The sequence below is a fragment of the Brachyhypopomus gauderio genome, chromosome 10 (assembly GCF_052324685.1).
Source record: "Brachyhypopomus gauderio isolate BG-103 chromosome 10, BGAUD_0.2, whole genome shotgun sequence".
Classification (NCBI taxonomy): domain Eukaryota; kingdom Metazoa; phylum Chordata; class Actinopteri; order Gymnotiformes; family Hypopomidae; genus Brachyhypopomus; species Brachyhypopomus gauderio.
The window spans coordinates 723,783-739,417 of record NC_135220.1 but is presented as its reverse complement, the minus strand read 5'-3'; the positions used below and the strand labels follow the sequence as shown (position 1 = coordinate 739,417).

At 41.0% G+C, this 15,635-nt stretch overlaps 1 protein-coding gene across 1 annotated transcript; it reads right to left on the bottom strand.

The window, feature by feature from the left end:
• Window positions 1-87: 87 nt before the first annotated feature.
• tmem201 (transmembrane protein 201) lies at window positions 88-12,420 on the bottom strand. The gene is made up of 11 exons (XM_077018451.1): window positions 12,202-12,420; window positions 11,227-11,347; window positions 10,924-11,118; window positions 10,013-10,192; window positions 9,166-9,545; window positions 8,843-9,046; window positions 5,225-5,439; window positions 2,750-2,812; window positions 2,348-2,629; window positions 1,629-1,763; window positions 88-1,459 (listed from the first exon to the last, which is right to left on the bottom strand). The coding sequence occupies exons 1-11, from the start codon at window positions 12,306-12,308 to the stop codon at window positions 1,362-1,364; spliced, it is 1,980 nt and encodes a 659-aa protein (XP_076874566.1). The 5' UTR covers window positions 12,309-12,420; the 3' UTR covers window positions 88-1,361.
• Window positions 12,421-15,635: the final 3,215 nt, after the last annotated feature.

The window sequence follows — 15,635 nt, the reverse complement described above, 5'->3', positions numbered from 1 at the left end:
ACCTATACAGAAAATCAACCTTCAAAATAAAAGGTTTTATCACACAGAAGCAGCATGTAAAACAGACAAATGTCCCATTGATGCAAACTTACAGTGTAATGCAACGTTTGGTGGGAATGTTTTATTTACAGAAGTGTATTTACATTTTCCTGCCCCTCACCAAGACTCAACATATATCTTGATAAATACACATTCAGACTATATATACTCTTTGGAAGGTCCTTGTCTTGTCCAGACATTTTTAAGATATGAAAAGGAAAGAAAGAAGAGACAGTACATTTACTTTCTTCCAAAAAAGAACTACTGTACAAGACAATGCACAATTTCCTATGAATTTTAGTCTGCATGTCAATCCTGTTCAAGTTATTTTAAGACAACTTATTAGTATGGTAGTTTTTTGACTTAGTATCAATGTTACTTGCAAGAAGAAGTAAAATATCAAAAAACACCAAGGATGTACATACAGATAACATCTGTATCTCTTGCCAATAAACACATTAAACAAATAATATTTGTGCATGTGTTTCATGGAAACAGTAGGGGCTGTACTCACAAAAGACACAAAATAATCACACACCACCTATAATGGGTATAAACAACATACCCTTTTATGCACATGGTTCGTTCTATGAATTTGCAATTTAGTATACTTGTATCACCAGGTACAAAATATCAAATACAAAAGATCAATACTTATCACAGCCGTGCACACTGGTTTAAATGAGCGTGAACAGGTATACAGTGTTAGTTACCCGACTTATGAAGTGTTCATTTTATTGAGCTGTAACGACACTCAAAGCAAAGATGCAACAAATAAAACATCCTGTTTCACTACCACACAGAAATAATGTTAACAAGCAAAATGTATGAGCACAATCATACAGACTATAGCACCATATAATCATCCATAATACTCATATTAACACCTTATTGCTCATCATGAGAACTCTGGGACAGAAAAACCTCAATATACAGCACACTAGTACATCATCAAGTACCCAGACGAATGCTCAAAATAATCAGATAACACCCCCTAGTGAGTCTACACATGAGAATATTCTAGAGAATGTTTTTTAAAAGTATAACTGAGCATCCACACAAAGACAAACTCATGAAATCTCATGTTGGGGCATGATCTATGGTCTCGCCTACATGTTAGCATAACTTAAATGGTACTTGATACCAAATAGTATATTTAAGAAATCTTAGAACCTGAAGTAGCACCTAATGTGCCAACAGATAAACCTTATGGATCCTTACGGAGCCACAAAAACAGTAGTGTGAAATGTTCCACCACAGGCATGTTCTGCCTAAATGGGACAGATGGTGCCAGTGTCTCATTAAGTGACAGTCCTGACCCTTCATCTCCAATTGTAATACAGATAAAATGAGATAAAGGTTAGGTTGGTAGCCAAGCTGGCAAAGAGAAGTCCTGGCCATAGAGACAGACCAACACCACCTGCAATGAAAATGGCAGCGATTGAAGAGAAAGTTATTATTTGAATATAATAAAATATTTGACCGATTCATCACTAAAGCAAAAACAAGCGCCTGTTACTAGAGCGAGGGGCACAGAAAACTGCTTTCCTGTCCTCTTAATGCTAATGTATGTTCTCTACAGCTCTTACCTTTCCAGTATGATTTGCTGTCTCTTTCGTTGCCTGTGGTTGTGTCAACGCGGCAGCTGGACGACCCGGAAGAGCTTCCCGCTCTCTTGACGCCACGTTCAAAAACACTGCCGTCATCAAACAGTGAATTTAAGTCTGAAGTGACAAAAACAACAGAACAGGCAAAAAATATATACATGTATAAAAAGGTAGTCCTGACACACACATCCTGAAACCTAAAAGGACACAGATCTAACATTTCAGACAGTGATGGGCATACAAACATTACCAGGGGACATCAAGGTAAAACACTTAAGTGGTTTTATTTATTAAAGATGTGGCGTTCAGCACCACAGCAAAAAAAATATGACCACAGATTATTCTCGCGAACAGGACAACAGTCTTTTTGCATGCACACACACTGTTGTCCTGTTCGCGAGAATAATCTGTGGTCATATTTTTTTTTGTCTCCTCCCAATGTTATCTCTATGTTTTCTTATTCTGCGTAAAGGTGGCGCCCGTCGAGGCGACGCTGCTCTGGGTTTCGGTGCTTTAACACTGGGCCCTGGGCGAAGACGCATTTCACCCTGTACTTGTACAATGTGTGAAGAAGAATAAATATCTGAGTTCAGGCTATCTCAGAGGGAAACCCTGGACTGCCTAAAAACCAACAATGAACTTAATTTATCCATCCATGCAAAACGTATAACAAAGGTTTCAGGGGGGGGGGGGGTGAGTACCATGACTGTGAGCTGGTAGGTGAGGAACCTCAGGTCCAAATGCTCTGCAGGTCATGTGACTTGGTTCAGGCAAACTTGGTGGCGGGGGAGCCAGGCTCCCAGAGTCCAGAGCAGGGGAGAAGAGCTGCAGCTTCTGCCCGCCAATGTTGAGCCGGGCCGGGCTGATGAGAGGCCGGCGCTGCCTGGCCGAGCTGGAGGTGGACGCCACCGAGCCCGCCAGTGAAGGGGTGGGGGAGACGCCTGGGGAGGAGGGCCGGCTTCCTGACTTCAGGGAGAAGTAATCTAAACACGCACACACACACACACACACACACACACACAAACATTACAATGCTAGATACCGTGCTAGAATTTAATATGTATTTTGACAATCATCGCAATTTAACGTTCACTTCCAATCACCTGACGGTGGAGAGTCTTTGCATTGTGAAGACGGCCTGCTTCCACTGAACAGAAAGCCAGAATCTGTAAGCAGAGTTAACAAAACACCCAAACAAATGAAGCAACAGTGTGCAGCACCGATACGGACAGTGACACGAGGTGCTTGCAAGCTTAAATGATGACATTCAGAATGGAACAGGAACACGCCGAGTTAGCACACTGCTTCTGGCTTAACAGGGCCCCGCATTTCATGTCTGACGTTACTGCTGAAATAATGAGACAACATGTGCGAGCTGGAGTTCTGGTGTGGTGACGGAGAAGGCAGCTCCTTAGCGGGTCACCACAGCTGCACCAGGGGCCGTGAAACCAGTCAACCTGCAAAACCTGGAGAGGTTCAAGCTACGGTATGTGCCCTCTCCAAGAGTAACACCACAAAAAACAACAAAAACTAAAAACATTACTTGTAGTAAAAAAAAAAAAAAGATCAAAATAACTCATTTTTTGCTGCGCTGTTCTTAGCAACGCTAATTTTAAAAAAGAAAAACTGCGGTTGACACCACCATAAACCTATATTATACCTAGACCATCCATTTCCCAGCATATAAGGAATCTTCTGTCCTCAATACTCATTCCAGAAATATCCGCCTCCCCTCACAGATGTGCCAACACTGCGAGAACCATACAGCAAAGCAAGCCTCCAAACCCCTAGCAGCAACGACAGAGACAGACTGGGGAGAGGTGGCTGATGACTGCAGGGCGGGAGCCAGGCGTGTTAATAGGTCAACACGCCTTGCATCAAACTTGGCTGTCTGAATGGAGATGACTGATGCAAAAAATGTTCCTACACTGTTTGAAAAGAAAGTTAGGTCAGGTAGGTCACAAAACATAAACCTGTACACCGTATACGAATACCGATGTGTGCTGGTATGTAAATTTCTCTGCTAACTCTTGGGACATTTTTACCAACTTTTACCAATTGCTTTCTTCATGTGACTGTCTACACCAGGAAGCTTTTTACCTGTAAGCACTCTTGCTTTGTCCATATTTGTCCTAGTCTGCTTCACATTGTTTAGTATAAGGATTACACATAGATGCAGTAATTTCACTGATGCAGTGCTACAGATCTAATAGAATGACATTTAATTCACTACTGCTTCAATAGATTGTCGATTTTCATTTTGCTCTACATTTTTACATGTAGACTATTTATTCTGTTGTTACTGCCGACAATTTATAACACCGTCAATTATTACTGCACCAACGGTGCCCTGTGCACTGAAAGCTCTAAGCCAATGTGACGAAATCCCGCCACTGCTCTTGTCACACCTGCTGGGTCTGTCTCTGATTACAGGAGACTGCAGCTTGCTATGGTCTCATCTGAGGATCTTAACATGAAACAAACCCTACTCTACCAGGCAAGGCATAACAGTCATTTCAATACCACTCCCTAAGACTGTTACCTTCCTAGGCTTTAAATGCACTTTGAAAAGGCTGATGGCACCACACATGAGACACAGCCAAGACAGACACTAGTGTAGTAGTGTAGAAAACAACTGGAGCACGCACACGCGATTCACCCGTTTATCAGCACACACACACACACACACACACACACACACACACGATGGAAACATAATAAAATACACAATAAAATAACAATAATAAGAAAGAACAAACTGAACGTGTCTTCTGACAAATTAAGATCTGAGGGTGCGTTTTCAGCATAACGTACGACAAGGTTATACCAGATTGCTGTAATTAACGCCCGTGACTGGGAAAATCCCAACATCATGCAGGGACCCAAAAAAAAAAAAAAGACAGAGCTTATTTCTTAACACGTCTTCATAGTCCTCTACGGGAAGATGGCAAAAAAAATTCCTCCTCTAGGTGTGCCCACACCTGAAGTGACGAGTGAGGTGAGTTCCCCGTTCTGCTCACGCACCATCGACCCATACCTTTCCCATCAGCTCTTCACAGGTTCTGCATGACAGCACATGGGGCCTCTCCCCTCGCGGTTTGGCTCGGAGCCTGAGTACCAGGAAAGCAACCCTGCTGAAAACCTCTTTTACGGCCCACTTCTACACCACATTCCTCTCACAACTCTCTGGAAACGGTGGCAGTTTATCTGATACAGAACACACTTCTGAGATCTACCAGTCAACAAGGAGTCCGCATGTTATTAGTGAGAAGGATACGCACCATTTAGTCTTATACTATCCTACACAAACACTTCAGCAGTACTGCCATGTTTATTGGCTCAAATACAATGCAACCTTAATTAAATTCACTTTAGTTCAAGGCTTCACTGAGTTTTTCTGTTGAAGTTTAATGGTCACACCATGCATTTCGAAACTTACCGACCAACTATTCTCAAAATCGATGACGTCACAAGCCGTTTCTCCAATCAAACACACACCATTACAAGAGCGACAACTCAATTGATCAATTTTTAACACATAAGGACAGAGAGCGAGTGAGCAAAACAGGTACACTCACCTGTTCGGGCAAGGGAGGGGATGGTTCCCAGGGAGAGGGCCCTGTTAAGGCGCCCCGGTAAGGAGGAAGGGGAGGCCCTGCGGGCTTTGTGGCTGTGCTGGTGGGCGAGGAGTTGGGCCAGATTGGGAGGGGGGGTGGGGAGGAAGGCAGAGGATCCGGACAGCAACACACTCTGGCCACTGCAGTGCATCCTGAGAGAGCTGCCCGACAGGTACCTGAAACAGACGAGGAGAGGAGATCAGTCCGTCCCACAGCGCTGCAGCACGTCGCCTCTGACCGCATCCGCTTAGATTCCATCGGGAAAAGTTCACGCTAAAAGCCAGAACGAACTACCGATGTAGAGCCGGATGCCATCCGCAATCGGAAAAGGCACAGCAGCTGAAAAAATCTCTTCATTGTGCACAAAGATTGACTTGTAGATACAAGGGTGTTGGCAAACTGTGCCTGCCACTGTAGCTGGATGTAATCAAGATAAATGTTACCCAAAATAATCTACTGTAAATATAGTTAGTGATTTGGTCAAGTCCGATATGGAATATCAAGAGTCATTTGTCAATCTCCCTGTCATGATTAAAGACAAGTAAACCTCTAAATGTATTGGCTTCATCAACATGATCTACTCTCCATTTGCTATGAAGACTTCGATCTTAAACCTAAATTTGCTTGCGAGTTACTATCTTTAATCCTAATCTTAATCTCATGAAGCATGTCTACAACAAAAAGGCATAAAAATACACAATTCCCATTTTTATTTTGTACTTTATTTGCAACAACAGTAAATGTACATCAGTATTAATAATAATAAAATCACTCTGCATGCATGAATTATTGCAACAGGCTACACTGCTGAAAAACACAACACACCCAAAACAAGATCACAAAATAAAAAAAAAATTAAAAAGTTTTTCAAACGGGCCTTTTTTTGCCTACAATGTTTGAAAAAGATTTCACATTATATAAAAAAAAAAAATCACTTAAACGAGTGACAGCCTAATCTTCCCATCTTCATATAAGCTCATACCTAATATATTTTTTAAACTACTGAAATTCAGCTTGTTGGTAGTGTGTACCGGTAATAATGCAGTCCGTGTAAAATTCTCCCGTGATGATGTCATGACCAAATCAAACACTTGCTAGTTATCTGTACTACATCGATTCATACTATGGAACAGCAAGATTAGCATTCATTGAATTCAGTGCAACAGCAAAAATGTCTTACATGTTATGACTATGAAGTCCAAACTATAACTCCTTAGCCGGACATAATGAAACTAAAAATATATTATTGCAAATACATACTTGGTATGAAAACCACACAATCTCGTGCGGCAAGTAAGCCAAGCATCCCATTATATTGCCAAATACTCTGAGGCAGTCTGCAGTATTTGATATCAAACAACACATGGAAGAAGGAAATGAAACAAAATTGCTTAGACATTACATTTTGTGAGTAAGAGCTACAAAACACTTTAAAATGCCAAAACAGTGTTTTGTGTTTTAAAGCTTGTTTTAAAATACACTGTATAAATGGCATAGATGCTACAAAAGACATTTGCAGACAGTGGACGTCCATGTCACCAACACCATAGTTATCTACAGTTGCTTTCAAAGCACTAGATGAAAAACAGTAACGGGTCCAATAAGTAATAATTAAATACTTTATTTCAGTAATAGGATGATCAGTCATGTGATGTATGCTGACTGAACTGGGGCACAATTCCCAGTTCATGTATTGCCCTATTCACTACACAATAGCAAAGCATTTTTAGGCACCAAGGACCACCAGGAAAATGTTTTCTTAATTCATCCAATTGAAATGTTACTTATTGGACCTTTACATTCACAGCAACATGCTTGAAATGTAAAATTATTTGAGAAATACAGTGAAGGCTACAAAACCATCTACAGGCAACACCTGGGTTTGAACACTTATTGCTGACTATATTTAATCAGCACTGAAACATTAACAAATGCATAAATGTGGTTTTAACCAATTCCTCTTAAAATGTATAAAAATGCCACCATCCTCACTGTATCTATAAAACACATTGCGAGTGCCCGATGTTAGGCATTGCTTAATTTAATAACACCCTAAAATTCATCACCATTTTAGTAAAATCAGCATAATCTAATCAAGACATCAAGATATACAGTATGTAGGCCAACATTTTTTTTAAGTTCAAATATGGTGAATTGAACGTGTTTATAACTGCCACCAAAGTTTTCAAGTTGTTCGTCTGTTTATTTCCACAGTGATACAAAACTGCCAGCAAATATGGGCAAGATCTGAACGTTTTTTTGTGTGTTAGTGAAAACTATTTTGAGGTAAACCACCAAACCACATTTCTTTCTCTAGCTAGCTCTCTCTTCAAATGTGAAAGACTTCAGATGTATTGATGCACCCAATACTGAACGGTAGTGCTACCAAATATTTCTACTCCTCAGGAAATGCATGAAGCTTAGAGTCTTCACAAAGGAAATTGGTTATTTTAATCACTGCTGTGGGCAACATGAACACATTGATATTTTTTCACACAATACAATTGATACAACCACCTAATACCAACAAAGTAATGGAAAAACAGGTCTGTGAATGCCACATTTAGAATAGAGCAGTGATCCCGGCGCTAATAGTTTAGCTAATATTAGACTGTATTGATTTATCCTTCAGTGTGATGGATTTTGCCACCCTGGTGTCACCTGCCTAGCTAAACACCGAATGTAGCGATACCGTCAAAGTTACTGATATTTGGTTCCAGTTCGGTTTTTGAGTCATCTTTAGTGGAAAAAATTATCACCATAACTATGATTAAAAATGTGACTTTAGTAACAAACAAAACAGAGTAGCGCCAATATAAAAAAAACTAGTGCTTTGGAATCAAAATCCTAGAATCTACAGTTTTTCCCTACGTAGAGAAATACAAAACCCACTCAAATAGATACCGCATATGCTCTGAATAAAAAAGGTGTTTAGTGTTTACAGAGCAAATTATATAAAATGCAACAATAGTGCATTACGCAAAAAAAACAGTACAAGGTAAACTCATGGATACGCACGCTATTTTATATCCCAAGCTTCAAATAAACAACAATAATTACCGTACGTTTTTTTAAATGCGACAATCCAATGTTAGAGAGTTGTGTTTCCCTCTGGCAACGTGTACATACCAACACAACTTGCAATGCAGTTCCAGGCATTCTTTGCTACGTAGCAGTTGAAGACGCAACCTTGTAATATGCGGTTTTACTTTTATGTGATAAATTAAAATGTATCAAGTATGTGGTCTGTATTTGATTGCTTTTTAGTCAGTTTGCCCACACTCACTCCAGTTGTAAGACCAAGGACATGTGCACGATAGGGTTACTAGGGCAACTTTGTACTCATAACATTTTGAAGTGTTTCTTGTAGAACACTTGTAGTGTTTTCTTGTACATGTGTTATATGCTTTAAGATTCTGAAATCAAGTATACCGTGTTAATGTCAGTAGAGTGGGTGAGAGAGAGAGAGACAACAGATGGCACCTATTTGTATTTCTAAATAGGAATCACACTTATGAGTGACAATCTGCTCAACTACTCCTTAAAAAAATAGTGAAGTGTCACTGTTCAGATTCTGACCTGCGACCTCTGGCTCTTCTCTGACTCGTGGGTTTGCGTGTTGCCACGGCAGCAGCGAATCCAACCAAGCAGCACAAGGACGAGGTGGCGACCTTGATGGTGTCTAGCCAGTCGGGGGTGTCTGTCTTCAGGTAGCACTCTACCATATACAGGGACAGCACCAGAAGCCACAGTATGGAGGCCACAGCGTCGATTCTCCTCAACCTTTTCAGGGGAATAGTACACAGAAATGAGGTTAAGGAAAACAGAAATAAGGGTAAACTCTCTGATATGCTTGTGTTATGACAAGACAAACTGTGCCAAGGGTGACGAGAGTGTTTCACCTGACAGGCCCTGCCATCAAGACACCGGTGATGCAAGTCAAAAGGCCCGCAGCAGCTATAGCCATCTGGTAGTTGCTTCCAGACTGCCAGATCAGCCTGACGTTATTTACCGCCTCCTCCGGAAGTAGACCCACCAAGTCCTTCCACATCTGCATGGTTTTGGTGCTGCTGTTTGCTTTGGCTTCAGTGTGATTTTGGTAGGCTTGTTTGGGTGGGATGACCCCCCCGCTGAGGGTGTGCGGGCTGCTGTGGAGAGACGTCGCCTCGCCAGAGCCGCGTCCAGAGCCACATACGGCCAGCGCAACCAGAAAAGCACAGGTGAAGAAGGCCAGGGCTCGGAGGCTTACCAGCCAAGCAGGGGTGGACAGACAAGAGGCACTCTGTAGCAAAGAGAAAGGAAGCTGACTGGTTGGTATGCAAATGGACAGAAACCTGGAAGTTGGCACAAAGTGCAAGAGAGAACAGGTCTTCGCTTATCTTCAAATACATCAAACACTCATTTATCTATGCTTAAAAATAGTAAGGTAACAAGGAACAACATAGCCAAAGCTAGTCCAGGTGACAAGGGAGATGTGGAGGGGAAACTGGTAGCACGTGGGACTGGATTTCAGGTTCAAAACCTGGGGTGATCAGCTCTTGAAGGACAGTGTTCACCTCCAGTTCCATGTACATGCCGTCGTTTTTCCTAGTGCCCCTTTGTATTGACAGGAAGGGATTAACTAAGCTGTGTTTCCCACCCAATGGGAACGCAGCTAACTGTGATCTTATGGACTATTGGCTATCGAATCACCAAAACGTACCCAAGCGTACTAAGCACCAAAGACAACCGTCCACAATTATCGCTGACCTTAACGAAGGCTTTGTCCGCGTCGTGACTCCGCCTGAGCTGGTGATTGAAAAGCAGGGCCCTCAGCTGTCGGTTCTGGTGTTTGATGTAATACTCCACCGCGGTCTGACAGGGCCTGCACAGCTTATAGGTCTGCTCAAGGTGGTGCTTGTACACCTCAATCTCCTCATCATAATTGCCCTGCAGAAGCAAAAAAAAAATAAAAAATTCAATAGAAATACAGAAGTTCAGAACCCGCAGGACGGTTTGTTGCAACCGAATAATATAAGAAAATATGATGTTTGTTGTTCCAAAAGAAAGCCAGTGAGCCATGATGATTAACCCTCTTGTATGAGATTCTTATCAACAGTTGTGACCTCCTAACACTAAAATCAACATGTATGGGCAAAAGATGCATTTCTGGAAAAACCACTCTGCAGTTCTGGAATTCATGCCACCACAGTCAAAGTTGAGAAAAGCTTGTTCGGTGAAGAAAAAAAAAATGCTAAAACTTGCATCACGCATGTAGTACTAATATAAGCAGCAAAAATATGGAGAGAATTCCATGCATGAGCCGGTGGCTTAATAGCCCAGAAAAAAATCAAATGCCACCGCAGTTGTAATCAGGCCACACATGGGTCAGCTATAATCTTAGATGGGTTGTGACTATCTGTCCATGCTGTTTACACCAGAACAGCTTCTGTCAACTGGTCAATTTAGTAAGAATAATATCAAACTATTGCTGGGCCATCAGTCCGCACTTGGAGACCCACTTACACTTACGACCTCTGCCCAAGTCGTACTATTTACAGACGTGATCTCAACTCCGATGCTGGACATGCACTAACCTGCACACTTTAGCACCTCTGGCAGCGCGATCAACCGTGCACAGATTGTGACTAAGAAGGTCAGAGTTCAAATGTAAAACCTACTTCCTCCCTGGGAGTGAAGGAAGCGAGCTGCTTCATCTTCAGCGTCTGGTTGTTGTTGCACCTCTTGCACAGCAACATCTGGCAGTTGACCCACTGCTGAGTCTTGGGTGCGTCAGGCAGAGGGACTCCGGCTGACACCCCATGATTGAGGTGCTCCATGTATTGTGCAGGAATGGGTTTGTTATAGTCACCATTCTGTATTTCAACAGCAAAAAATATATATAGGTCAGTAAGGGGTGCGGCACTGGAAAAACTTAATAAGTCAAAAAATATGTATAGATTATTTTTCAAATAGAGTAATACCTCTTGGAAGCCATTGTACTGTTCACAATATGGGCAGTCCCAGCAGTTTCTGTTCCCATATGGAACCTCTGTGTTTTGATCACAGAACCAGCAATTTACAATGACGTGTGTTGGTTTTTTCCTGTTGAACAAATTTGCAATGTGAATAAAAAGGCAATGATCAGATTATAAAAGAAATTCAAAAAGTTAATTTGGTGCAAATATAAATGACTGAACAGTCGAATGTTGTAACCTACATCTAATAGCTTTACAAATAGCTTAACTACTCATTTAGTGTGCTTGGAGAACAATAAATAATAATAATAATCTTTATTTATATAGCACCTTTCATACATACATGTAACTCAAAGTGCTTTACAGTATAAATAAAAAGAAACATTAAAAGGAGATAAATCCTTCGCCCGTTTGTGTATTAGGGTCTGTAAATAATAATAATCATGTAAATTAAGTTGGTTTTCTAATACTGAACATTTAGCTAACAAGCAAACTACTCCCACTTCAACGACAGCTGAATAATGAAACAGTTCAGCCCACCAGTATGACACTCACTGACCCAGTCAAAGAGATAACTTCCAAAAACCTTATCAAACAAATGTATTTATAGTTTACAAATATGACAATATTGATAATGCTGTGACAGTAATCTCTGATAACGGCCCACATGTGTAGCTATAAACAGGAATAATAAGTGCAGACGCCCAGGCCGTTATCTCCACACGGCTGAAACACACATTACCAGCGCTCGGCATCTAGATTAGCGAGCTAGACAGTTAGCAGGTTAGCCATTCATCCCGTTAAATCACAAATAATTCTTTAAATATTGGCAATCTAACAAAATACACCACTTGTATCGGTTCTGTAGAAAGAAAAGTCATGTTTTATGGTCCTCCTGGCGGTGAGTTAGCTATGAAGCTACATTAGGCGTTAGGGTTTGATAGCGCGCGCTAGCTAACTTCGTAGCGCGCGTCTCGATACCTGTTCGCTATTTTGTAAATCAGCGCGCCTCCCGTAACAAGAGCCGTCGCACCGGCCCCGCCGTACAGGAGCTGCGGATGTTGTAACATCTCGTTTATAAATTCCATTGCAATTTAAGTTAGTGTTGTAGAGATATCTTTCTAAAAAAAGACGTCGGGCTCGTGCACGTTGTAACAGAAGCGTGCATCAATCAACCGGGGTATGACTGGGGCTGCTGTCAAAATAAAAGTTCACCGAAGACATTGTTAATATCAGGAAAAAAAAGCCTTGTAATGAACGACATGCTGTATTTGCTTAGCTGGTCAAACGGCTGCTAAAGAGATTCCTCCGCATTCTTTGTCACTAGCACCGGATACTTTTTACTTTTTTATGGACACTATTACATTGTTATGGAATTAAATGGAACTGTAAGTAGCTAAAATCTATGGAGTCAATGCAAGGCAATATATATATATATATATATATATATATATATATATATATATATATATATATATATATATATATATATATATATATATATATATATAATGTGCGCGTGTGTGTGTTTCACACAAATATATATGTTTCAAATAATAACTTCTGTTAAAAGAGAAAGTATATATTGTCGAATGGCGTTGGAGTGTCCCATCAATGTATATATACATACACTGCTAAATTTAACTATATAGTTAAAGAATATATGACAATTCGAGCACGTTTTCGAATAATCGTAGCAATTTGTTGCCGTTTGTTGTATGTATTTGCTTAAAGTTTATAAAAAAAGATAAAACAGATGTGATTCGTCATGAAGTAATTTGGAAACTGCCCTGCTTAAGGCCACGAACACATTCAGTACTTAATAACAACACGATCTCAGACGATGCCCAACACCACTGGACGACATACCACACCAGAGACCAACGAAGAGAGTCTCATTGTTAACTCATGCACACCACAGCTTCTTCACACTTCACCACCTGCATGACATCTAGGACCACTACACTACAAAATGGTGTACACCCCAGGCCATCAAGCTTCTCGACAACTCTCACCAAATCGGAAATGGCCTAAAATAACTGTATGTGAATTTTACATGGTTATCTGATCTGGCTTGTAACTCTCTGATTTCCCAGAAGGGGGAGACTTTGACACTAGGTGTTGGAGTTGTGGTTCGCAACAGTTTAAGACTGTTAACCTGGCGTCACAACACGTGGTATTACGTATTATTAAGGTGACAAACGTCGCGAGGATGTTTTCATGAGTTATATTAACGGGCTTTATCCAGAGTGACCCAAGTCGCTTTATTTTTTACATGAATACATCATGGCGTCAACTAATCACAGTAGTGACGTAATTAGTCACGCTGTACGTCACCAATTCTCTGACTTCAATACGAGGCATGAACATGCTAGAATGATTAAAATTGTGCAAAATAAAGTACAGAGAAATATATTGTAGAAAAATATTTTATTTGTTACTGTACTCAGTTTAATAAACGTGGCAAATGAAATTATAAATCTCATATGTGTATATACAATAGACAATGCATATACAATGTATGAAATACATACGTGAAATCCGAGCTGTGACTGGTTCAATTCATCAGTTTTTAGTTCAATAAATAAAATTAAGAGAAAAATAAAATTGGAGTAGTGCATTTATTTAAAATGTGTGTAGCATATTCTTACTTTTTGTTTGGCACAACAGTTTAGCACAGGTTTGTGAGGGCTGCACATACAGTTGCTATATCATCTAATGCAGGGGTGCCCACAGTTTTCAGCTTGCGAGCTACTTATAAGATGACCAAGTCAGAAAGATCTACCGGGGTGGCGGCGAACGTAATTTGTTGAGCGGGGGGGGGGGGGGGGGTGGCGAACGTAATTTGTTGAGTGGATTGCAGATTGGCTACCGTGAATGTCAATCAAAATACAACCGTCAGTGCAGATAAGCGATTCATCTACTACTATTTTATGTGACGCGATCTACGCACATTCCTTCGCGATCGACCGACACTTCCTTCGCGATCGACGTAATGAGCACCCCTGATCTAATGTATCTGCCTGTGACACTGGAATCACAGATTGTAATATTTTGACATTTCTCCAGCTTCCAATTACACGCTCAACATGTATGCGAACATGTGAAAGATGTCTAGAGGGGTCAACTTCATGTGCTGGAAGTTGTTTTTTACCCTTTGTGTAGTTAGGAATTCGTAAAGTGGGACCATAACTGTGCGTTCACACCGAAAGCGACGAGAGCGACACGGCGACCGGAAGTCATTCATTTTCAATGAGAGTGAGCGACACCCAGCGACGCGACGCGAAGTGAGCGATTCGAGCGACGCGAACAAGTTGAGCTTGGCTCAACTTTATGCAAATGAGCAGTGACGCGCGGCGGCGACTACCAATCAGAAAGTATGTTTGCACCCTCCTCCGAAACCGCACCTCTGACTTTGGTTCCTACTGATTATTTGTTCCGATTGCAAAATGGAGGAGAGATTAATAGTGGATGTCTCTGGATGTCCCGCACTTTACGATGTTTATTTTTGGAGGGAATACTGTTCATTTGTTAAAAAACATCTGCAATAAATTAGCGTATACCCTATTATTGGTTATGATTTTTTAAATTCCTGTTTGATCTTCGGGTCTGTGGTAAAAAGTAAAAAAAATACATAAACATTTTAGGTTTATATACTATATGTGTTTTATACACACACTATGTTTTATACACGCACTCCTTTATAATCGTGTGTCCTGTAATCAATAGATTAAAATAAATACTGCGTCCTGCTTTAAAAACGTGATTTGCATATCTGTCACGTGCTGCACGCAGGCGTGATGTTGGACACGCCCCCACGCGACGCGATGCTGGCGACTCGGCGACGGAGAGCGATTTTATCGCTTTCGGTGTGAACGCACAGCAAGATGCCAAGTACTCTCTGATTAAAAATCCACGATTTGTTAAAACCTCATCGTTAGGCTCCAAAATTTCGAGGAGTCCTGATTCCTTTGTTATTTGTTTGTCAGACACCCGACCACCCCAACCTGGTGATAGAAATGTTATGGACCCAGGAGAAATGCCAATTAGGTATTTGATTGTATTGTTGTGTTTATATGTGGACCAGGTCTGTGCTCTTGCAGTCAAACTACTAGGCCGGCTAATGAAAATTTCAGTACAGTCTATGATGCATCTACATCTCTTGAAGTTCCTCTTGAAAATCTTTGGCATGTGTTTGAGGATTGCTTGTTTACTAGGCCATTTAATGAGAGGTCTCAAGCAGTGTGCCATAACAGGTAACCAACTCCGACAAATGCCTGATACTGTGCTGTCTGTAACATTGAATTTGTAGGCTAGGTAGTGGTTACTAAAACCCATTCTCAATTTCATCAAAATAATAAATAGGTGATCCTCTAAACTGAGCTTATGGGTAACATTTTTTACACTACGCACTA